This window comes from Spermophilus citellus, assembly GCF_964194105.1.
Source record: "Spermophilus citellus genome assembly, chromosome: 7".
Classification (NCBI taxonomy): Eukaryota; Metazoa; Chordata; class Mammalia; order Rodentia; family Sciuridae; genus Spermophilus; species Spermophilus citellus.
In genome coordinates this window covers 86,459,146-86,483,664 of record NC_138188.1, presented here as the reverse complement: position 1 = coordinate 86,483,664, position 24,519 = coordinate 86,459,146, and the positions used below count along the sequence as shown (strand labels likewise).

General features: G+C 36.2%; 1 protein-coding gene across 3 annotated transcripts; it reads right to left on the bottom strand.

The window, feature by feature from the left end:
- Nucleotides 1-712: 712 nt before the first annotated feature.
- On the bottom strand, nt 713-24,191 carry CEP97 (centrosomal protein 97). Of its 3 annotated transcripts, none has more exons than XM_081302653.1 (11): nt 23,965-24,191; nt 21,883-22,025; nt 20,790-20,948; nt 19,701-19,802; nt 16,750-16,863; nt 16,044-16,210; nt 12,857-13,021; nt 12,050-12,183; nt 10,823-11,591; nt 6,641-6,716; nt 713-4,866 (listed from the first exon to the last, which is right to left on the bottom strand). In XM_081302653.1, the coding sequence occupies exons 1-11, from the start codon at nt 24,005-24,007 to the stop codon at nt 4,162-4,164; spliced, it is 2,577 nt and encodes an 858-aa protein (XP_081158779.1). In that variant the 5' UTR covers nt 24,008-24,191; the 3' UTR covers nt 713-4,161. The 3 variants fall into 3 exon arrangements, with proteins under 3 accessions (XP_081158779.1, XP_081158780.1, XP_081158781.1); XM_081302654.1 differs by lacking the exon at nt 23,965-24,191 and adding an exon at nt 23,389-23,870; XM_081302655.1 differs by lacking the exon at nt 23,965-24,191 and adding an exon at nt 22,617-23,378.
- Between the last annotated feature and the right edge of the window lie 328 nt (nt 24,192-24,519).

Here is a 24,519-nt window from a genome sequence, read left to right as displayed (position 1 = left end):
GATTGTCTAGACGTTAGTAACCATTCTCTAACTTGTACTCAACTAGGGTCATTTTGACCCCCTTCCCTTCTGCTTGCTTACTGCTGTCCCAAACTGGAAAGTCCCATGGGAAGTACCAATGTACCCACTGCATTGTCTCACTAACTGCCCAATTCAGCTTCTGTACCTGCTTGCCTGCAGCTACGTCAACCCGGATGTGATTTTTAACTTTAAATATCCTAAAATGCTCAGGCTTGGGGCTGTTCCTTGCAAAGACAGTTATGGGTCCTACAAAGAGCAGTCACCAGCTGGCCAGCTAAATAAAGATTCTTCAATTTGGACAAAACTGGGACTTGATGTGTTTTCTAAGTGACCTGCCCCACAACATTTGAAGGCCCTAGGTTCAATCCTCAGCACCACATAAAAATAAATAAATAAAAATAAAGGTATTGTGTCCATCTACAATTTAAAAAAATTTAAGAAAAATAAAATATTTAGATGCCTGTATTCCCAGCTACTCCAGAGGCTGAAGCAGGATGATCACTTAAGCCCAGGAGTTAAAGGACAACTAGGAATATAGCAAGACCCTTCTCAAAACAAAAAAAGTTTAGAATGTTCCTTACAGACCCTTTCTGTTTCACTTCAGAATTAGTGTTCACACATATTTAAAATTTAAAACATTAGAGTATAATAAATTCCTTTTAATAAGGGGTGTGGCAAAATAAAATATACATTAAACAATGAATTCTCTTTTTATGAATGGGAAATTGATCAGACTCATTTATATTATTCATGTCATAAATCTAATTTGAAAACTTTGCACAAAGAAACATACCACAGGAAATAGTATAACATATAAAGCCTGTATCTTCTGAAAATCTTTACAAAAAGTAGAACTTGGCTGGCACAACACTGCATGTCTGCAATCTCAGTGACTGTGGCAGGAGGATCAATCACAAGTTTGAAGTCAGCCTGGGCAACTTAGCAAGATCCTGTCTCAAAATAAAATATGAAAAGGACTAGGGATAACATTCACAAGATTCACAATCCTCAGTATCAAAAAAAAAAAAAAAAAAAAAGAACGAACTAGATAGATCTCTTTTAGTAGATAACAGAAAAATACATTATGATGGTATTTATATATTTTAAACAACCCAAAACAAAGAAAAAACACACTCAAGAATGGCACTCACATTATTAAAAAATAGTTATTTACATTTATACAAACAATTGTGTAGCTAAACACTTTCCTAAAATATGCATATTTTGATGTCTTCTATAATTAAACTTATAAAAGCAAACTAATTGAACATCATCAACTGTCATGATTAAAGCTTTCTGAACCACCAGGAGAATTAAAATTATAAAACTGTTGTTCTGTAAAACTGAAGCTAAAATAAGATGAAATTCAGCCTTTTATGAGAAAATCTTATGTATTATATAAATATACTTTACTAAGGCTCTTCCAAAAATCAAGAGAACTAATGTGAATTAAATTAGTACAACTGAACAAAACCTCTCTGGTTTAGAAAAGTGGCAAATGACCATGCTGAAAGCTCAACTTCACAAATTTTACCAGACCTATTCCCTCTTCAGTCAAGATAATGAATACATCATAAGAGTTAAAACCAAATATCTTAGATATTCAAATTACATTATAAACCCATCAAAATGTATTAAGTCTATGCCTCAGTTTTCCTACATTCTAATTTACATTATTTTCATTCTATCTACATTCAACATACTCTGTCTAGTTAAGAGAGTTGGCTATTTAATTTTCTTATACTTCTAAATGCTAGAAAAAGTAAAACACAAAGAAGAATATTAAAAATTATTATAATTTGCCAAATTTATTATAATGAATTTCTGAATAATATTTATGGGCTAGAAAAACAAACCAAAGGCAAAAAAGAAAATCCTGGTGACATGCTGATGATAAAATAAATTTAGCTGTATTTGCCCTTACTTAACAAAAGAAAAGAGAAAAAAAGATGTTAGCAGAAACCTACTTAAGTAATATTGAAGCATGACATTTCAGAAGCTTTCTGAAAAATCAACATACCGTGAAGCAGTATTTTGGTAAAAGTGCAGTGCAAATTGGTTTTTCTAGTTAAGTATGTGCAGCAAAGGAGGCACTTTACAAATAGAAAAATATGATATGTTTAAGAAGAAATTAAAATTCGTCATCCATAAAAGATAATAAGCATTATTCAAAAAGTAAAAATTCAATTTTTATTTAACATGCAGTCAATGTTACACATGCTTCATAGGGAAAAAAATCCTTTTGAAGATAAGATTGCTGTTTTGCATATAAGAAACAGAAAACAATTCCTTTTCAAGGAATTCTAGATTTCAGAAAATGAAATCCAAGCTTTCTCAACCTGAGTTTATTTATAAACTGAGAAAAATACATCTGACTATACTACACAAATGTTTCTAACTATCAACAAACTATACCATGTGATCTTCAATTTTATTAATACTTTTTTTTTTTTTGGTACCAGGGACTGAACTCAGGGACAATCAAACACTGACCTACATGCAAAGTGCTATTTTGTATTTTATTTAGAAACAGAGTCTCACTAAGTTTCTTATCAACTCGCTGTTGCTGAGGCTGGCTTTGAACTTGAGAGTCTCCTGTCTCAGCCTCCTGAGCTGCTGGGATTATAGGCATGCGCCAGCCACTACACCCAGTTCAACTTTATTCTTGAAGGATCAGAAGTTTTTATTTCATATAATTTCAAAGAAGAGGATCTAATGGCTCTAAAGAGAATTATGAATACATATTTAGCACCTAAACTTAGAGAACACTCAAGTGTTATCATAGTTTTAAATAGGTATATGTCCATAGTTTAAGGGAAATTAGATATGTGTTATCCAATAATATTAGAATGTGCTAAAAGAGTAAAATACTAAGCTTCCAAAAAATTATCCTTGATTTACAGATGTACCTACCTACAACATTAAAACACAGTCTTAAGTCTTCCTGAAGTTACATACATATATTCTTTTAAACAACTAAAGTGAGGTGAGGTTTATTTTTTCTTAACCACCATTATCTTTCAAATGTGGCACTTTTTTTCAAAGAGTAGACAGAAAATAAATCTTTAAAAAAAATCATTCACATTCTACCACTAATCTTATTTTAAATATTCTTCACTATAGGGCAGAGGTCAAAAGTGAAATGAATGGCCTTGGACCCTCTGCTGAAATACATAAAAAACTATAAGCAGGAACAGAGATGAACATACATTAATTTCTGGCAATGTAATGGCACATTAATTCTCAATCAGCAGGGTAAAAAAGCACTTGATGAAAAGATAAATGTTTGCAGTGACATCATTAACAAGTAAATGGAGCTTAGTATCTCCTTTCTTCATATCAAAAAGAAATATTTTTAGGTTACCTCTCTTAAGTATGCTTGATTTTAATCCCGGATGGAACACTTTACTTTATATGTTAAAACTCATGCATGACATAAACTACAATTTTTCATGAGACAATTTAGTCAAAGAATCCTATAATCTTGAGGATAGGAAATAGCTCAGTGATAGAGCTCATGCTTAGCATGCTTGGAGCCCTGGGTTCACTCTAAAACAAAACAAAAATAAGTATCCTATAATCTTACTTTCTTTTTCTAAATTTGCTTATTAGAAGGCTTTTTTTGACTCAAAAAGAAAAGGTCTTAGGAAACATGTTCTTATTCTAAGTAGACTGATAAATTTCAATAGTTCACAACCCTCACAGTTATCATTTATATTGATATAAATTGATTATAAAATATTGTTTAATACATAATTAATTTCCCCAGAACAAAAGAACCAAAATTCTATTTATCATTAAGGTAAATTTTTCAATTTTCTTTAGAAAATTCTAATTTATTTTTGAAAGGAAACAATTACATAAATGAAACACTGTTAATTCAATTGTTGAGAAATAAAGTGCATATAGCTTTCAATATAAATATTGTTTGGTACATTATAGATATATAAAGCTAGCAAATCAAATTAAGACTCAGCTTAGTACCTAGAATCTGAAAAGTGAGACAAGAATACAAATTTTATATAAATAGTAACAAAATGGATAGAGGTTGCTCTCCTTCAAAAAAAGAAAAAAAATAAAAAAGGTAACTGAGAACATTAAGAAAATGTTGGATTTCTGCTTCCCTAGAAGCCAGACATGCTACATAATAACGTCAACATGCAATACCTTAAATGTGGAATCACATTCTGGCTGCTGTCCTTGGACTTCTGCATTTAATTTATAATTCTCTGGCATCTGGCTGACTTCATTTTGCAAAGTAGGAGATACACCATGAGTCTCACCTATGGAAGCGCTGTCAGACAAAGCATCTAACTTTTCCAAAGAACAAGCTATGTGGAGCTTACTATCTCCTGACCCTTCATCAAAATTTGTCCTCTCAGCAGCATCTTCTAGCTGTTGAACTGAAGTTAAATATTGTTCAAGCAGATTATTATCCTGCTCATCATTTGAGCTTTCCTTACTCCAGTCACCACGATCTTCACTAACATCCCCTACATCTGGCTCTTTGCCATATTTGACTGTATCAGTGGAATTCCCCACTGTGGAGCTTTCACTGCCTTCTGTGGAACTTTTCTCAAAATCCAAAGAATCCTGCAAATGGTGAACTTGTTCTGTTAGGGAGGAATGAAAACCAGAGTCTGGAAATTCTGGTAAAGATTTCTCTTGACGAACTTCATCATGTGCAATGAACCAATCAGAATTTGAATCAGAAGAAGGCTCATGACTTTGGGTGAATAATGGAGGTTTAGATGGTACCAGAATGCTTGATATAGGAGGAACATCAGTATGCCAGGAAATTAAATGCTGATCCACTGTCTTTTGCCAAGCTTGTAGAGACCTTACCTATAAACCAGAGAGTACAGTTTTATATAAGATAAAAATCATGCTAGTTTGGGGGCTTGGGTTGTGGCTCCGTGGTAGAATGATTGCTTAGCATGTGTTAGGCCCTGGGTTCAATCCTTAGCACCACATATAAGTAAATAAAATAAAGGTATTGTCTCCATCTACAACTAAAAAGAAAATTTAAATCACGCTAGTTTTAAAACAGTTCTCTGAGCTTTTATTTCCAGCAGTCATGAAGGTTAGTAAATAGCAGAACTGGAATTTTAAAAACTACCCAACCCCACTTATCCATTCTATAGCAGCCCTAGCCTTAACGAAGCTAGCACAAGTAGAACATGTCCTTGGTAACAAGAGGCCCTCACCAGGACAGTGTGAATGGGCCAAGCAGTTTTCTTGCTTCTACCAGAAAAACTAGAAGCACAACAGTACCTGTCTAGCTGAAAAAGGGTTCAATAATGTACAAAATATACATCAAGAATTATTCAGTAAGACAGGTTAGATTCTATTTGTTTAAGTAGATCCTTTAACATAATTCTCATTTTAGATATCAATATAGTCATGTTTTCAATTATTATCTAAAAATACAGTATATGTAACTTCCTAAAATGCCGAAAAAATCCCAAATTCTTGATAATAGGACCTTTATTTTTTTTTTTTTTTTTTGTTGGCATCAGGTATTGAACCCAGGGGCACTTAACCATTGAGTCACATCCCCAAACCTTTTTTTTTTTATATTTTATTTTGAAACAGGTTCTTGCTAAGTCCTTAGGGCCTTATTAAGTTGGTTGATCTTGAACTTGTGATCCTCCTGCCTTAGCCTCCCAAGTTACAAGTTTGAGGTCAGTCTCAATAACTTAGTGAGGCGCTAAGTGACTTTTTTAAATTTTTGTTCTTTTTAGGTATACATGATAATACAATATATTTTGACATATTATATATACATGGAGTATAACTTCCCATTCTTGTGGTGGAACATGATGTGGAGTTATACTGGTCGTGTATTCATATATGAACATAGGAAAATTATGTCTAATTCATTCTACTGTCTTTCCTATTCTCATCCCTCCTCCCTTCCCTTTCTTCTCCTTTGTCTGATCCAATGAACTTCTATTCTTCCCTCTCCCACCCTTATTGTATGTTAGCATCTTATACCCAGAGAACATTTGGCCTTTGGTTTTGTGGGACTGGCTTATTTCACTTAGCATAATAGCCTCCAGTTCCATTCATTTACTGGCAAATGCCATAATTTCATTTTTCTTTATGATTGAGTATTATTCCATTGTGTATATATATCACATTTTCTTTATCCATTATCTGTTGAAGAATACCTAGGTTGGTTCATAGCTTAGCTATTATGAATTGAGCTATAAACATTGATGTGGCTGTGTCACTATAGTACTAAGCAACTTATTGAGACCCTGTCTCCAAAAATAAAAAGGCCTGGGGTTGTGACTCAGCAGGAAATTAAATGCTGAGTCACAACCCCAGCATTTAATTTAAATTAAGCATCTCTGGCTTCAATCCCTGTACAAAAACAAACAAAAGGAACAAAACTACATACACCCTTAACTGAGAAAAAGTGGTTAGGCGTGGGGATACAGCAGAGTGGTAGCATGTGTAAAAAGCCCTGGGTTTGATCCCCAGCACCACAAAAATAAACAAATAAACAGAGAAAAATAAAAAAGAAAAAAAAAAGGGTACTTAATATACATGATTACTCTATAGTTGTTTCAATGAATCTAGTATTCTTTCTTAACAATAAAAGGGGGTTTACCTGGTTCCAAAGGAATTTGACAGCCTCTTCTTGCACAATTTTTTTAACATGTTCTTCATCTCTTTCTTTTCTTAATCTACAATAATTCAAAATACATTTTTGATCAAGGAAGGCTGCTTTGACCTGTACTACCTAATATAACTACAGTATAAACACATGCAGTATAAAGACATTAATAAATCTAATAATTCTCTCCTACTTTTAGAATATCTAAACTGACACCTTAGTTTTAAACTATGACTCAAAGTAAAAACTAAATAAGATGTGACTGAAATTCAGATATTCTTCTATAAACTATTGTCTATTATAAAAAATTAAAAAATAAAATATCAAATGGCTCTTTATCTGCCTTCAATTTCCTAGCCAAATACATTAAGGGGGTGGAGGTGCAGAAAGGACTGGTTATTCAAAACATCCAAAAAGTTAAGGCTCACACTTAAACACTTATGATCACACCTTGAAATACCCTCGTCTAAGACTAGCAGGATTAATCCCATCAAACTTCACTTTCCTGTTTGCCCTAGTCCCTGACATATTCCTTCCTATCAACAGACCTCTGAGATCTATCACTCCTCTTATTTATTAAGAAGTCTTAGCTCTGGTCTCACTGCTGCCATCTCCATAATTTTGTCACAACCCTCACTGCTGCCATTTCCATACCAAACCAAGATTCCCGCAGTTATTCAACTGTCACTACCATTTTGACCCAAACTTTTTTTTTTTTTCCCCAGAGCTGAGGATCAAATCCAGGGTCTTATGCATGTGAGACAAGCACTCTCTACCACTGAGCTATGCCTCTAGCCCTTTTCTGAACTTCAGGCCCAATTCTCTACTTTCTCCAGCTCCCTCAAGACATTCTGCTGTATCAGGTACTTCTGAATTATGATCACAAACTCCCTTTCCACTCAATTTCTCTTTGGATTTTTCCTTGGCCAAAGAAGACCCACTTTTGAGAACGTTATCACTTTCTCAAGTGGAAGCTATTTTTGCCTTCTGTACATCAATGTCAGAAAATTGCTTATCACTGCTGTTTTCAAATGGTTCTTTACCCTCCTTTATTTTTATTTATTTGTTTGTTTATTTATTTATTTATTTTGGGTATCAGGGATTGAACTCAGGGGCACTAGACCACTGAGCCACATCCCCAGCCTTATTTAGAGACAGGGTCTCACTGAGTTGCTTAGCACCTTGCTTTTGCTAAGGCTGGTTTTGAACTCATGATCTTCCTACCTCAGCCTCCACAGTCGCTGGGTGCATCACAACATCCAGTTCTCATATATTCACTATTAAGATGACTATCTCAAACCTCATATTTCAACCCTCACTTCTCTTCTCATTTTCAAATATTGACCACAACTAATATATTACTAAAAAAGACCACACATCAGACAGGATTTTCCCATCCTCCCACCATCAAACACACCACCTTACATTCTCCTACTTCTACCTCATGCCACTTCCTCTACTTTTGCACAGGATCCCTTCTTATTGTACTCCAAGAACTTCAATCCTGTGCTTCTCCCTTTTTTCTTCCACACCATCAGCTTTTCCCTCACTGAATCATTCTCATCAACACCTAAATACACTCTGTATTTCCCATCTTTAAAAAAAGAGAATCTTCTTTAACTCCAGATTCTCCTCTAGCCACCACCGACTCTCAAAGAAACACTTCCTAAGAGTTGGCTATACTCATTCTTTAAACTTCTTACCTCCCATTCACTATCCAACCAATTTCAAACTGGCTTTCATCCTCCTACACCACTAAAGGTGCTCGTAGGAAAGTCACTGTGCAGCAAAGGCTTAACTCAGCAGGACTGACACATTCAAGCCTGCATGTTCCAAAGACAGAACCTGCCCCTGATTGGCTCCTGGTTGATAACCTCCAATCTAAGCCACTGGAATATCCTGTCTGAAGAGTATCTTTGTATTCATGGAGTCTTGAGTCATAACAGATAGTTTATGCCAACAATGTGATTCCTAGTGAACACCTGTTTTGTTCACCTGGGAACTTAGGCCACAGTGCATCAGTCTGATGTCTAAGGAATCTGATGACTGAGTAGTTAAGGTCAGACACATGAACACTCGATCCCTGTTACTGACCCCCAGATAAAAACCCTGGGGGCTGGGGTTGTAGCTCAGTGGTAAAGCGCTTACCTAGCATGTGTGAGGCCCTGGGTTTGATCCTCAGCACTTCATAGAGATAAATATATAAAATAAAGGTATTGTATCCATCTACAACTACAAAAAAATATTAAAAAAAAAAAAAACACTGAACATCAGGACTCAAAATGAGCATACTTGTTTGACAAGAGTTTGTATGTGTTGTCATACATCATAGCTGTGAGAATTAAGCCCTGTCTGTACAACGCAACCAAGAGAACACAACAGGAAGCTTGTACCTGGCCTCTCCTTCACTCTGCCCTATGTGCCATTTTTCTTTGATGTTTTAATCTGTATGCTTTTGCTGAAATAAACCATAAGCATGAACAAAAGAATATTCCAGAGTTCTGTAAGTACATTAGCAAATCATAACACCTGAGAATAGTCTTAAGGGTCACCAATACAATTACCAACAAGCTCCAACTGCTAAATCTACTGTCTAGTTCTCTCTCCTTCCTAAGGCCCTTTTCATCCTTCCTAAAACACCTTCCTCCTGTGGAATTGGACACTTATTCTCCTAGTTTTCCTACCATACAGGTTGTCTGTCCCTTCTCAGTTTCCTTTGCTGCTTTCTCCTTTTCCATCTGATAATTTGAATAAATATTGCTAGCTGCAATGCTAATTAAATCCTAATCTTCTTGGGTTGGTAGTCAGTAAATCATATGAGCCATGGAATTAAGAAATAATTCCAGGGGGGCTGGGGATGTGGCTCAAGCGGTAGCGCGCTCGCCTGGCATGCATGCGGCCCGGGTTCGATCCTCAACACCACATACCAACAAAGATGTTGTGTCTGCCGAGAACTAAAAAATAAATATTAAAAATTCTCTCTCTCTCTCTCTCTCTCTCTCACTCTCTCTTTAAAAAAAAAAAAAATTCTCTCTCTCTCTCTCTCCTCTCTCACTCTCTCTTTAAAAAAAAAAAAAAAAGAAAAAAGAAATAATTCCAGGGCTGGGACTGTAGTTCAATGGTAGAGTGCTCACCTTGCACACATGAGGCACTGAGTTTGATCCTCAGCACCACATAAAAATAAAATAAAGGGGCTGGGGATGTGGCTCAAGCGGTAGCGCGCTCGCCTGGCATGCGTGCGGCCCGGGTTCGATCCTCAGCACCGCATACCAACAAAGATGTTGTGTCCGCCAAATACTGAAAAATGAATATTAAAAAATTCTCTCTCTCTCTCTCTCTCTCTCTCTCCTCTCTCACTCTCTCTTTAAAAAAAAATAAATAAAAAAAATAAAGGTATTGTGTCTACCTACATCTAAAACATATATGCATATTAAAAAAAGAAATACACAATATGATTGATGTATGTACATTCCATTATGTATTATTTATCAAAATGCATTCTACTGTCATGTATGACTAAAAAAAAATAAATAAATAAATTTTTAAAAAAAGAAAGAATTCCTATTGTAACTGCAAAATTTTAGTCCCTTTTAAGTCTCTGCTATTTTCTCTACATCTATGTCATCTACACTTCCTCATCTTCTCTCTTTTACTTATCCAAATTTGCTATATCATCTGGACCTTTTTATGTTTAGAATTATAGATGCCTTTATAGCTCACATTGATTCAACATTTTGTGATACTGCATCCATGCAGCAATTGCTCTGAAGGGGATAGGATGCATTTGACAATCTGTACTCTCAAAATGCTTTCTGTATATTCTACAAGACAACCAAGTAAGCTAACAGTGGCTACATGGCATGAAAAGTGTCATGACCAGAACAGCACAGTGTTCAAATGACTTAAGAAACCAATATTTCTGGGCTGGGGATGTGGCTCAAGCGGTAGCGCGCTTGCCTGGCATGCATGCGGCCCGGGTTCGATCCTCAGCACCACATACCAACAAAGATGTTGTGTCCGCCGAGAACTAAAAAATAAATATTAAAAATTCTCTCTCTCTCTCTCTCTCCCCCCTCTCTCACTCTCTCTCTCCCCTCTCTCACTCTCTCTTTAAAAAAAAAAAGAAACCAATATTTCAAACAGACAAAACAGCACCCAACAAGATTTTTGACCCACCTCCTTACTTCATCAGTCAAGCAGACAATATGCTCCTGCATTCTGCGCAGTCGGATTTCATAACGCACCTCTTTTGCTTGAGGATTGTAGTTCCTGGCATAAAAGCCCCGCCAATAGGCCTGAAGCTTTGTGGCTGCTTCATTCAATTTCTGAAGTGTACATTTATCTTGTCCCAAAGCAACAGATCTTTGGGTTAAAATCCTGCAGGGAAATTTCTCTGAAGTTGTTTGAGACATAGTTTCCTCACTATCTATCTCTGTATGGGAAACATTTTGTCCAGATGACACACACGTAAGATTTTGGTTATCATCCTTCAAGATAGCACTGATTATTGCTGGCGCAGGACAAGGTAATAACACAGCTTTTTCATTTATCTCTGAACTGATCTTACTTTTCAGCATCTGAACAGAATCCTCATTTGAAACCCATAAAGCCTTTTCTTCTTCCTTATCCAAATCTTGGTTTTCCAGCTCCTTCACAGATTCATTTGCAACACCATCATCTTCAAGACCCAGGTTAATGCCCTGCAGACTCAGCTCAACTGTAGGTGATACTGGAGATAGTCCTGATGCAACTGGCATAAAAGTAGACTCTGAAGAGAGAAGACTACAGTTTAACTTGTCTTCATCTGTCTGTATGTCTTCCAGGTGAAGGTCATTTCGAGAATATCTTGTAGTGTGTGTAGAGGCTGGAAAGCTATTCTTAACAGCATATAATTGATCATCATTACTGCTTATCCCAACCCAAGAATTCACTTGGATGACAGGTTCTAGAAGAATCAACAGAGTATCATTTAAATCATTAAATTGTTTTGTTAGTTGTATGCTTTTAAAGAAATCTATTCCTTGAAATATAATAAAATACAATAAAATGCCTTCAGTGATTTTCTCCAATATACCTAAAACATCAAATCAAACATTATTAAGAATATGAATTTTTGTAATAATCATAATACTCAATGCCTCAAAGTCCATACAAAAGGTTAATAGTCCTTGAAATGTTTTTTAAAATTAGAGGCAATAATTATAATGTACATACAGACACACACACACACACACACACACACACACACACACACACACACATATATACATTTATAAAATAGCAGATCCAAATGATCAGTGAAGTTAAACAAGAAATTATAAAATATGTACTTATTCTATATTATGATACCAAATAAATCAAATGACCTGAAGAAAAGTGAATAGAAATAAATTAATTTCTTACCACTTTCCTGGACTATCTGGTAATCTTGAACAGGGCTTGAATGCTCAGGTACAAGGGGTACCCTTGTTTCAATAGGAGCAAGAGGAGACATCTCTTCATTTTGGCTTTGATTCATCAACTGTCTCTGGTGAAACCTAAAAATCAAAACATCTGATGTTATCCAGCATAAAACAAAAGAGAAAGCTCTTATTCTTCCTAGGTAACAATGTCAAAAAAGTAGAAGTTTATAAGTTTACAAAGCAGGAACCATTAATCACTGGCAAATTATAGTCTTATTTGGAAACACTACAAAAAAAAAAGGTTAAAACATTTTTAAATTCCATAGACAGCCTCATATACACATGTATACATATACAGAAATATTTAAATACAGGATCTCTGATAAAGTAACCACTAAATGCTTCTAGTTACACTTCTTTTTTTTATACTTCTTAATATTAGTCTTTAAAAACCTATGACACACCTACATTAAAAAGTCAAATACATTTTTTTGAGGTGCTAGAGACTGAATAAGATAGGCAAGAAGTCTACTACACTGAACTATAACCCCCAGCCCCTGACAAGTACATAGTTTTAAAAATTCCATTCCCCCAGCTCATATTGCTTGGCTCCTCCCTCATTAAGGGGAAATTATTGGTAATACAGATGCCACAGAGCAAGCTACACTTGTGTGATTCAGAACTACTGCAGTGACAAGGGGCATAAGTGCCTGGAGATATAGACCAAAAACACTGGCTTAACCATACAAAAGACTTAGAGGTATTTTCACTTGTGAATTCATCAACTGCCACAAATAAATGGGTTTACCTCTGCTTACTCAGAATCTTCTCTAGTTTGGCATCCTCTGCAGTTTGAAGACCCAGTGTAGAAGTGAGAGGGCAGACTGTAGCTAGATACTGAACAAGCTGGATATGCTGGCCAGGCCGATATGCTCTCCCCTTGCCTTGACTATATAGCCACTCAGCTTTTAAACTGGAATTGAAAGAAATAAAGGAGAGAGGATGACACTGGGGTGTTCAAAATACATTGTTAAGCAACAATGACATTCCTTCTTAATTAACCTTTATAAAGCCATTGGCTATTTTTCATAAATCCATTCAAGTTTTAAAAAAATCTATGCTCTGACTCATTTCTCTTACTCTAATAATGTTTTAAAGCTTTATTCTTACTTAGAGGATTTTCCATAGGTTGAATTAATGACTCCAAATATTTTTAAATTATTTGCAAAGAAGCAATCGGTATTTTCTCCATTCATCTTATCAAACTGAAGTACTTCTGTACATTAACAACATTTAAATCCATTAGTTCATAATGACAATTTTTAAAATAAAAAACTAGTCACAGAGAATGCCAGTAAACCACCAACTCATTTTCTAAAAATGGTAAATAAAGGCAAGAATTAAATATCATTTCTTATACAAACTATACCAATGGGTAACCTAGATTTTTCATAATAAAAAACTGAATGATAGAATTAGAATTTTACCATTTTACAACTGTTAATCAATTAATTGTTTTAGGCTTTGATCAGAATCATGAGAGACAACCAGACACTGGATGTCATCCAATAGAGGACACAAAGTAGTAGTCTTACCTTAGAATAAAAAACAAAAAACAAAAAACAAAAAACCTAAACCTGATCAAATCTTCATATCCAGTTACCAATTTTCAGGTAGTACAGAAGAGAGAAGAACATGTTAAAGACATAGGAAATAACCATACCCAGCAAAATGAGCAGACAGTGGGAAAACTTTTTAGGCCAAATAATTCAATTTCTTCAACAACCAAGAAAAAAAAAAAAAACAAAACAAAGATAGATTTAAGGGATTAAGGGAGTCATCTTGGACATCCAGTCAAGTCAAGCCTTCAGATGACTCTAGTCCCATGTGATGTGACTGCAGGGACATATGATCCCAAGTGAAAACCACCCAATCAGCACAATCAATCTATGGAGCATGTAATAATAATAAATTGAGCTGGGGCTGGGCCTCAGTGGTAGAGTACTTGCCTAGCAAGGGTGAGGCACTGGGTTCAATTCTCAGCACTGCATGTAAATAAATAAAGGCCCATCGAAAACTAAAAAAGTGTTTTAAAAAACAAACAAATAAAATTGATATTTTAAGACACTAAAAAAAGAAATTTAAGAGCAATATAAACCAATTGCAAAACATGGCCTTATTTGAATCTTATTTTAAAAAAATCCATTTTAAAAAATAGAAAAACTAGGGGCTGGGGATGTGGCTCAAGCGGTAGCGCGCTCGCCTGGCATGCGTGCGGCCCGGGTTCGATCCTCAGCACCACATACCAACAAAGATGTTGTGTCCACCGAGAACTAAAAAATAAATATTTAAAATAAATAAATAAATAAATTTAAAAAAATAGAAAAACTATTAGAAATGTAAGCTTTGACTGAATATCTGTAATTACAAAATTATCCTTAATTATTTGAGATGTAATATTAGTTTTGTGATTACCACTTTAAAAGCTCTTTTAGAGAAAAATACTGAAATATTCACAGATGAAATGATATGTAAACTGAGATTTCCTTCAAAATAATTCAGAAAAATGGGGAGTAAATGAAGGTACATAAAGGAAACCAGGTTGGCCATGTTGAAATTGGGCTACTATGGAAGGTCATTATCTCTGTCCACCTTACCATATATAAAAATGCTTCTCAGATATGAAAACGCTGCCACTATAGAAAAATGCAATAATTATATCTTCTTTCTCCTAAAGGAAGAGCCACAGAAGATAATTCAAGTAAGCCTACATTCTAATTTTAGAACCAATCAGTTTGAAACAAAATAAGGTTTCTTCTCAGAGCAACACTAATTTCAGGAAAAAGGAAAAGCCACCCATTTTGTAAGCAAACTAGACCTAACATATATCTTTTAATCTGTACCAGCATCACCACTATTTAGTTCCTGGATGCCATTCCTCACTGTTCCCTACTCTATCCAGCAACTACATGAAATTTCAAGAAGGAAATTTCATTACAATATGCCACTCATCCTCTATGAGGAAACCCCTCGAGTAACCTATCTGTAGTACAGAGGATTTTAAAAAGTGAGGGAGAATGTAAGTGCTATGTTCATGAATGCATGTGTGTATGTACTAAGAGCAAAGAGTGAAATGAGGCATGGTAAAAAGAGTAACTTTCATCTCATCCCCTCTAATTCCCTGACTCTTGTCCACATCCTAGTTCCTTAACTCTTCTAAATTGCTGATTCTACTGATCTTGTACCAGTATCCAGAAGATTCCACTTGTCAGGGGCCCAGTCCAAGCCACAGAGAGGATCAATGAGCCAGAGAGGGGAAAGTTTCAGTTCTGCCAGTTCTCAGGTATGAGAAGGGAAAGACCAATTGGTATGTCTGCTACTAGTTCCAAATTGGAACTCTCTGCATGAATTATAAAAGGTAATTGGGTTATAATTTTATTGTTATTTGTTTTGTTTTGTTGTTTGTTGTTGTTGTTGTTGGTGGTGGTGGGGGTGGGGTGTGAGTATGTGTTGCTAGGGACAAACCCAGGGCCCTGTGCATGGTAAATAAGCACTCTACCACTAAGCTACATCACTAGCCCTAAGTTCTAAGATATTATCATTAATATTTCACTTAATTACATGATAGGTTATAAGCTTTTGTGGGATTGATCAAAGATGCTCCACAATATCTATAACCTCTTATCTATGCAAAACTGTTTCAAGTTCCAAACAACTTATTAACAAAAGAACTTTTCAAAATTAAATTATTATAAGGTTGGGCACTAAGTTAGACTCACTACCCACAACTTCTGGGGCTCACATTGTCTTCTTGCTCTTATGCAGAAGGGAGAGACAATCCTAAATAATCAGCATATAGCCTGCTATGTGATTGCAGTAATGCTCTTAATTTCTAAACCAACATTTTCAGAAATATCCAATTTATTAATCTGTAATACATTAGAAATCTTTTCGGTCTTCCATGATTTATGTGATATTAAAGAGGTCATGTTCACCTTTCCTTCTGAGAAATCACATATCCATCTAGGACTCTCAGATTTAAGCACCAGCTGACAATATATGGCCGATAGTCAAACCCGGGAATGGACGGTGTTGCCATCACACAAGGATTGTTCATGATCGACAACTGCTCCAGTTCAGTTAAAGATGCCAAAAAAGAGATCTGGAACAAAGGATATATTTGTTGAACAAAATGGACTATTCAGTGTCAAGCACGGGGTTTCCGCTGATTACAAATCTTTGGCAGCATTTTAGAATTTAACAATTTACCTCTTGTTCTGAAAAGCAATAAGTAATACTCTTTCATTAGCAACAGACTTCCAAAATTGCAACAATATGACCATTTGTCCTTGCTGCACAGATTCCCTTAAAAAGTATCAGCACTATTTCCTAGGAGAGATACTCCTATTTTGAAAACATAGGGTGCCTTAGTAACCCTTGAAATGTAGATGTCTCTCTATCACCAATCACTTCCCAATGTGATAGCTGCAGTATAACAAATGAAATTAAACCTTAATGTGGGACTTACATGCAGAAAAAGTGGGGTGGGGGGGAAATAACAATTATCTAGAGCCAAGTGTTTCCTCTTGATGGATTTTCTTCCAAGATGCTCACAGTTTAAAAGTGAGCTCACTAACCTCTCCAATGCATCTCCTGGACCTTCCAATATCCTGGATCCCACAGAATATCTTCAAATTTTACCTCATTTAAGTCCCGGATTTCATTTTCTGCCAAAGACAGTATAGCAAGACTTCTGGGTAGATAAGCAGGTGCCATTCTAAGCGAGGTGATGATATTTCCATGTAAAAGCAGGGTCTTAAACGTAAAAACAGTATGAATTACCAATGAATAAAGTACAAATAAATTGTCAGACAACATTAAAATGGCATTTGCAAGAATAAAGGAATCTATTTTGTTATACTTGTCATTGCACATAAATCAAAGATTATTAATACTTCAAAGGGACCTAGGATATATTCTGATCCAACTTTGTCTTTTCATGACAGCATCTTAAGCTCAGGGAAGGTTAAAGACTTGTCCAAGTTAAAGACTTGTCCAAGCATACTATGAGATTTACCTTATTAAATACAGAGAGCAATTTTGAATACTCTCATTCATTTCCTTCAAAACACCAAAATAGAGGATGAAAAAAGTGAACAAAAAGTTATTAAAACAATCATACAGGGCTGCGGCTGTAGCTCAGTGACAGAGTGTTTGCCTAGCATGTATGACGCATTGGGTTCAATCCTTAGCACCACATAAAAAACTAAACAAATAAAGGCATGCTGACCATCCACAAATATCAAAAAATAAAATAAAAAACAAGACAAACAAACAGACCAAAAAAAAAAAAAATCAACCAGGGATTAGGGAGTATCTCAGTGATAAAGCACTTGCTTGGCATGCACAAGGCCTGGGATTTAATTCTTAACACAGCAAAAAAAATAAAATAAAATAAAATAGCCCATAGGTTACAACTACACTCTTTTGGTAACTAAAAGCTAGAGGAAGCCAGGTGCAGTGGTGCATGCTTATGATCCCAGCAACTCAGGAGGCTGAGGCAATATCATTAAATTCAAAACCAGTCTAGGCAACTTAGAAAGGTCCTGCCTCAAAAAATAAAGTAAAATAAAATATAAAAAGTTGCAGACTAGCTCAGCACTACAGTGCTTGTCTACCATGTCCTAGGCCCTGGGTTTAATCGCCAGTACCACACACACACACCAAAAAAAAAAAAAAAAAAAAAAAAGCTAGAGGAAGGCAGAATGTGCATTTTGCATACGAGGCTGATTCACATTAAGTCAACAACAAACAAGAATAAAAACAAGACTCTGAATATTCAGGATTCTGATCTGGTAATCAAGTTTCCATTCCATAAAAAAACAATAACAAATTAAAATGTTCAATTATCTTTAGTTCATTTGAATTCTCTTAGTATATATTAGAGTAGTATCTGTCTACATCAACGTGTTTAGTATAGTTGTTGCTAAAAGTGATTTCTCCCAGCAGCTCCAGAAGCTGAGGCAGGAGGATCACAAGTTCAAAGCCAGCCTCAGCAAAAGCAAGGTGCTAAGCAATTCAGTGAGACCTTGTCTCTAAAAAAATATAAAATAAGGCTGGGGATGTGGTTTAGTGGTCAACTGCCCCTGAATTCAATTCCTGGTATACCACCCCCCCATCCCCCCCAAAAAAAGTGATTTTTGAAGAAACACAGAGATAAGATATTGCTTCTAAGGTTTAATGAGTTTATTCTGATCTAAGTACTACTATCCAATGAATCAAAAATACAGAAAAGGCCTACATATGTTTTTCAAAGCTGTGATTTCATCTGTTGATTGCATGATACATTACCCTTCATTAAAAAGTACTATATTCTATGGGCTGGGTTTATAGCTCAGTGGTAGAGCATTTGCCTGGCACATGTGAGGCCCTGGGTTTGATCCTCAGCACCACATAAAAATAAATAAATAAAATAAAGGTATTGTGTCACTCTACAACTAAATATATTTATTTAAAAAGTGTTGGGGCTGGGGATGTGGCTCAAGCGGTAGTGCGCTCGCCTGGCATGCGTGCAGCCGGGGTTCGATCCTCAGCACCACATACAAAGATGTTGTGTCCGCCGAAAACTAAAAAATAAATATTAAAATTCTCTCTCTCTCTCTTTAAAAAAAAATAAAATTAATAAAAAATTAATAAAAAGTGTTCATCTTTTAAAGTAAAGAGAAATTAATTGTTAATTAAGTAGCAACTATTACTAAAAAAATAGCAACACTAAGTGTTAAAAAAAAACTAAACTCAGCCAGGCATGATTGTGCACACCTGTAAGTTGCAAGCACCTATTAGCACCAGCTACTTAAGAGGCTAAAGCAGGAGAATCACTTGAGCTCAGGAGCTGCACAACAAAACATAAGACCCCCATATCAAACAAACAAACAAACAAAAAAGACTCAAGTTCAGGTTTTGTTACTTTCAACCTTACTAATGTGTTTTTACTAAAACCACTAGCATGTTTGTTGGTTGAGCATGAAGGAAATTCTATCATGTGCACACAATGGTAAATAAGAATCTTAGCTACAATGATCACTTTCACATAAAACAAATCAGTCATAGAAACTAACAACAAAGCCAGGCATAGTGGGGTATTATTATAGCCCCAGCATTTGAAAAACTGAAGTTAAAAGATTGCTTGAGCCCAGAATTTGGAGGCTAGCCTGGGCAACACACTGAGACTGTCACAATAAAAAGAAAGAGAGAAGATAGGATAAAAAAGAAAAGAACTATAAAAAACTCCATACTTTATTTTGGTACTCTAATAGAATTCTTATTTTTTCTTTTTAAGAGAGAATGAGAGAGGGGAGAGAGAGAGAGAGAGAGAGAGAGAGAGAGAGAGAGAGAATTTTTAATATTTATTTTTTAGTTCTCGGCGGACACAACATCTTTGTTGGTATGTGGTGCTGAGGATCGAACCCGGGCCGCATGCATACCAGGCGAGCGCGCTACCGCTTGAGCCACATCCCCAGCCCTCTAATAGAATTCTTATCATAATAAAAACAATCTGTTCTTCATATATGGGAAGCTAATTTGAGGGTAATCAGATAATATTTTCTTGTTATTTGGGATACAATTTCAGAAATGACAGAAAACATGCTTACCTTCAAGGATATTAATTTGGATAAATCACCTATCTGGGGTATATTATTGTCCGATAAATCAAGGTGCTGTAGAGCTGTGCAGCTATTAATTTGTTCCATGGCCTATCACAAGAAAATTATCACATTACTTATTGCACTCAAAATCAAAAATTAAAATTATTCCATAGTTCCTGAAGCTGAAAGAGTTACCTACCATATCTTATTATTATTAGAAGCAGGGCAGCAAAGTTGAACAAGAGAAAGGGGAAGAGTGCTAACAAAATTTAATAAACTATCATGCTACAAATTTCCACTCTCACAATTCCTCTATGAATAGAGGACTAGCAAGCAGTTCATACCATCCTAGATATTTAGTCTGAAAAAACCGTAATAACATGAAAATTAATACAGAGTTTACAAGTTTAGAATGTAGCCAAACAGCCTGGATTTAAATCCTGGCTCTACAACTTCCTGGATGTATGACTTTAGGCAAGTTATTTAACTTCTCTATGCTTCAATTTCCTCATCTATACAATTGGCATCATAACTATACCTACCTTGTAGGCTGTGGTGAGATTGAATGACCTAAAGCAGATAAAGCACTAGGAGAATAACTAGCATAAATTGTTCAACAAAAGGCAGCTATTACTATCATTTAATCTAGTCCACTGAAAAGTACGACAAAGAAACACTTATTAACTTAACCAAAATTATACAGTTTCTAAGTAGTGGAAGTAGGATTAGAATCCAGATATCATGACTTTTAAAACAGTATATTCTCCATTGTACCATTAAATATTACTTAACGCTTAATTCAGCAGGACATAAACTCTCTCCTCTCCTTACCAATCTATTTGTTTGATTGACTTTTTTCCTAAATATAATATGGATTCTTGTTCCCATTTACAAGAATACTGCTTTGTGTGTTTAAAAATGAGATTTTTTTTAAACTTTATGTTGACAAACACTATCCCTGGAGAATGGGAGTAATTTCATTTTTTTAAACTACTTATTTCTATACTGCTTCAATTTTTCTTTTTTATAGAAAATAGATCTATAATGAAAAAAAAAGTAAAAAACCTAATTACTAAAATAAAATACACAGTTTACCTTGAGATTATTTCCTGCCAAATTCAGCCATTCCAAATGTACTAGTTCCTTTAGCCCTTCCACATAGCCAATACTATTATGAGGCAAATTTAATACTCGCAATTGGGTCAGTTTGGCCACACCCATCATCCGAACAAGCCGATTATTAGCCACTGACAACTGTAGAAAGGAAACATTATTATCATTATTCCCAGGAACAAACAAATATGTGTGTGTGTGTGTGTGTGTGTGTTTATATGTGTCTATATGTGTATACATATGTATATTATTTTCACATTACAGTGGTTTAAAACACACAAACCCAATTTGTACCTTTCACATATATCATCTAAATCTATTATTTGCAGTATTAGTTTTTTGTTGTTGTTCCTAAGCAACAGAAAACACAGGTACAACTGAGTGATTAGACCTCCTTCAATCACTAAAGACCTTTTTTTAAAATATTTTTTTAGTTGTAAATGGACTCAATATCTTTATTTTTATGTGGTGCTGAGGATCAAACCCACTGCCTCACACATGCAAGGCACGGCTCTACCACTGAGCTACAGCCCCAGCCTCTAAAGATATTTTTAACAAAGCAACAATTTGAGAATGTAAGCCCTGAGTCAAAACCTAGAACATAGAGAGACACATGACAGAGACCCAATAAACATTTCTTGGATGATGAATGGTTGAATAAACTCTTTACTCTCATTATTAGGTAAAAAGTTTATCTTTTTTTTTAAATATTTTTTTAGTCATTGATAGAACTTTATTTTTATTTATGCATATGTGGTGCTGAGAATCAAACCCAGTGCCTCACACATGCTAGGCAAGCGCTCTTCTACTGAGCCACCATCCCAGCCCCTAAAAAGTTTATCTAACACAGTATTTTACCAACATAAAATGTTTTCTCTCTTTAATAATGCTTCTTTCTCTAGTCTATTCTAAATGTAGCACATATGTGTTCATATTCAAGAGAAACTGTCATGTAAAAATTTAAGGCAACATTTACCGCTTTCCAGGCCTGCAGAGTTACTTTTTGTCAGGTTATTTTATTGCTTTATTTTGTTTAATAATAAATTAGTGCTATTTCACGGATAGCAACACCCACCTGTATTAATCGTTTGCATTTCTCTAGATTTTCCAATTTAATAATCTGATTTTTATCCAGAATCAAAGTATGAATATCAGCTTCACAGGGTAAATTTGAACCTAACTTCTGTAGTCCCTGCCCTGACCAATTGACCACTGATCCTTGAAAAGAGAAGAAAATTTGTTAGAAAACACACACACACAAAAAATGACAGCTGAGCAGAGGGATGGAATTATACTAATAAAACCTCTATACAAGTTAGAAAAATACTACAGCATAATAAACATCAAAATTTTAAAGCTCCCACTATTGTGCCCCATCCACAAAAATGAAGTCCTAATTAGAATAAGATATATCCTATGCTTGTATAATTTTATCAAAATGGATTCTACTGTCATATATAAGTAAGAAGAATCAATAAAATTTTTTAAAAAAATGTAAAGCTAAAGCAATCTTGAGTTCTAAATTACCACAGATTCAATAACTAATTTTTCCTCAGAAATATCAAATTACAACTAGATTTGTGATATTCAAGTTTCTATAATCCTTTGAAATTGTTCACATTTAAGTATGAGCTATTACTTCCATATTTTGTACGTAAGTAACAGTGGCATTTTTTTATGGAAATAAACGTTTGATAAATATCAACCTGCTTACAACCTAACTATAGGCCTATCTGTAAGTGCCCAAACTATTTGAAAATCAAAGCATAGTTCAGTTAATTCTATAAAATAGAATAATACACTTATTACATTAGTCTGATGCTGAGGAAAGCTCTTTAGGGTAACATAACAGACATTCAGATCCTGGCTCCACCAGTAAACCACTTTGGTATCCTAAGCAAGTTTCCGATGTCTCTTGAGCTCACTTTTTCTATTTCTGTAAAATGGGAATTTATCCTATAACACCTGCCTTATAAATGCTGTTACACACACACACACACACACACACACACACACACATGAGGTGAGCAAAGCATTCAGAAAATGGGCTCATAAAAAATCGCTCTATAACCGTTAACTGCTATTATCGTCAGTTAAATTGCCTTGGTGGGCTATGGAGGTGGAGATTTCTTAAGAAAAGCAACCATCAGAAGGGGCGGGGCCAGAGAAACTGCCAATTTCAAATTTCTACCTAGATGAGGACTACTGCGGGAAATAACCAGGCGTGATTGCACTCCCGGCGGATCTCAACATCTCCTATTACCTAAAGGCTTTTAGCATGTGAGGGGTCTTGAGCCCCTCTGGGAATGTTGTTGAAAGCTGTATGCTGTCCCAGGAAACTGCAATCTCCTCACACTATTCCAAGAGAGCGATAGACCTCTTAGAACCGTCTACCGACTCCTGCCCCAAGAATTTACGGCTCCCAGACAACCAGTCCCGGGTCTGAGTAGTGGAGACGAGCCTCGATCTCGGTCCAGCCAAGAATCCACAAGGTGGCTACCAGCCTCAGAGCCGTAACCAAAACAAAGAAGCCCAGGTCCGGCACTCCACAGGGGTATCTCCGGGTCACAAAAGCACTTACACCTTGCGCTCTGCTCAGCAACGATCAAACCCGACCCAGGATGCAGAACGAGGGGTAGAGAACTGTGGGCTCTGGATCACCCCTAGATTTTTATCACGGCCAGTGGCCATTTCCAAGGGTTCTAAGTCAGTCTACGGAGAAGAGTCTGAGGAAATGTTTCCTGAACGTTCTTAGAACCGAGGGAGAACACGGACACGTGAAGCAAAACAGATAGATCCTGCCAATTCCCTTTAGGCATTCCCGAATTCAAAGTAAACGTTTAAGAAAGGTCACAGCAACCCGAAGCCCACCGCCCAGCCAGGCTTGGGAGCGCGGGACGCGGCCGACTGGCGTCGCGAAGGCTCCTGGGAACTGAAGTCCCCAGTACAGCCCTCGCCGCGCCGCTGCGGAGCGGGACAGCGCACCGGGACTACAACTCCCAGAAGGCAGCGCGCCTGCGCGTCGCCCACAGCTCCGCATCAAAAGAACTGGTCCAGAACTGCATCTCTAAACCCAGGCTTCTCCTCTCTACCAGGCATCTGTTTAATTCGGCTGGCTGGAGTAAACTTTGGGATTCTGGGGTAGGGATCGCCTTACCTTCTCCGGGAGGCAAAGTCGCATCAGCGCGTGCTACGGCCATACTTGCCGCTTGCTAATAACACCAGGCAACCGTCCTCCAGTCGCTCAGTGGAGCTTGTGGTCTGCAGGAAAGAGCCGGAAACTACAACTCCCAGGATGCACGGCACCCAGACGGCTCAATTGGCTGCCTAATGATGTGAACCCGAGCTAAGATCTGAGCGGTAGTGAGCTCAGAGACCCTATTCAACTGCCTTATTTGACGGGTAAGCAAATGGCATTGTTAGATGATGGTTTCACACCCTGCCCAGGTGTTTGCGAAATTTGAAGCTTTTATCGTAGGATGATTATAAGGATGCTCCTTACTGAGGACCGAATTTGGGAGCTGATTGCTAGAAGTCTCAGTGAAGGCTGCCCCTTCTTGTGACAATTCTGAATAAGTGTAAAGATTTCAATCAACTCAGCCATAGGAATAACTTGGCGATCTTGTTGAGTCAAAACGGATGGATACGTTTATATGAAATTTTAGTTAAAAGTGTTTAAAGCATTCCGAAAGAGAAACTGTTATACATTGCT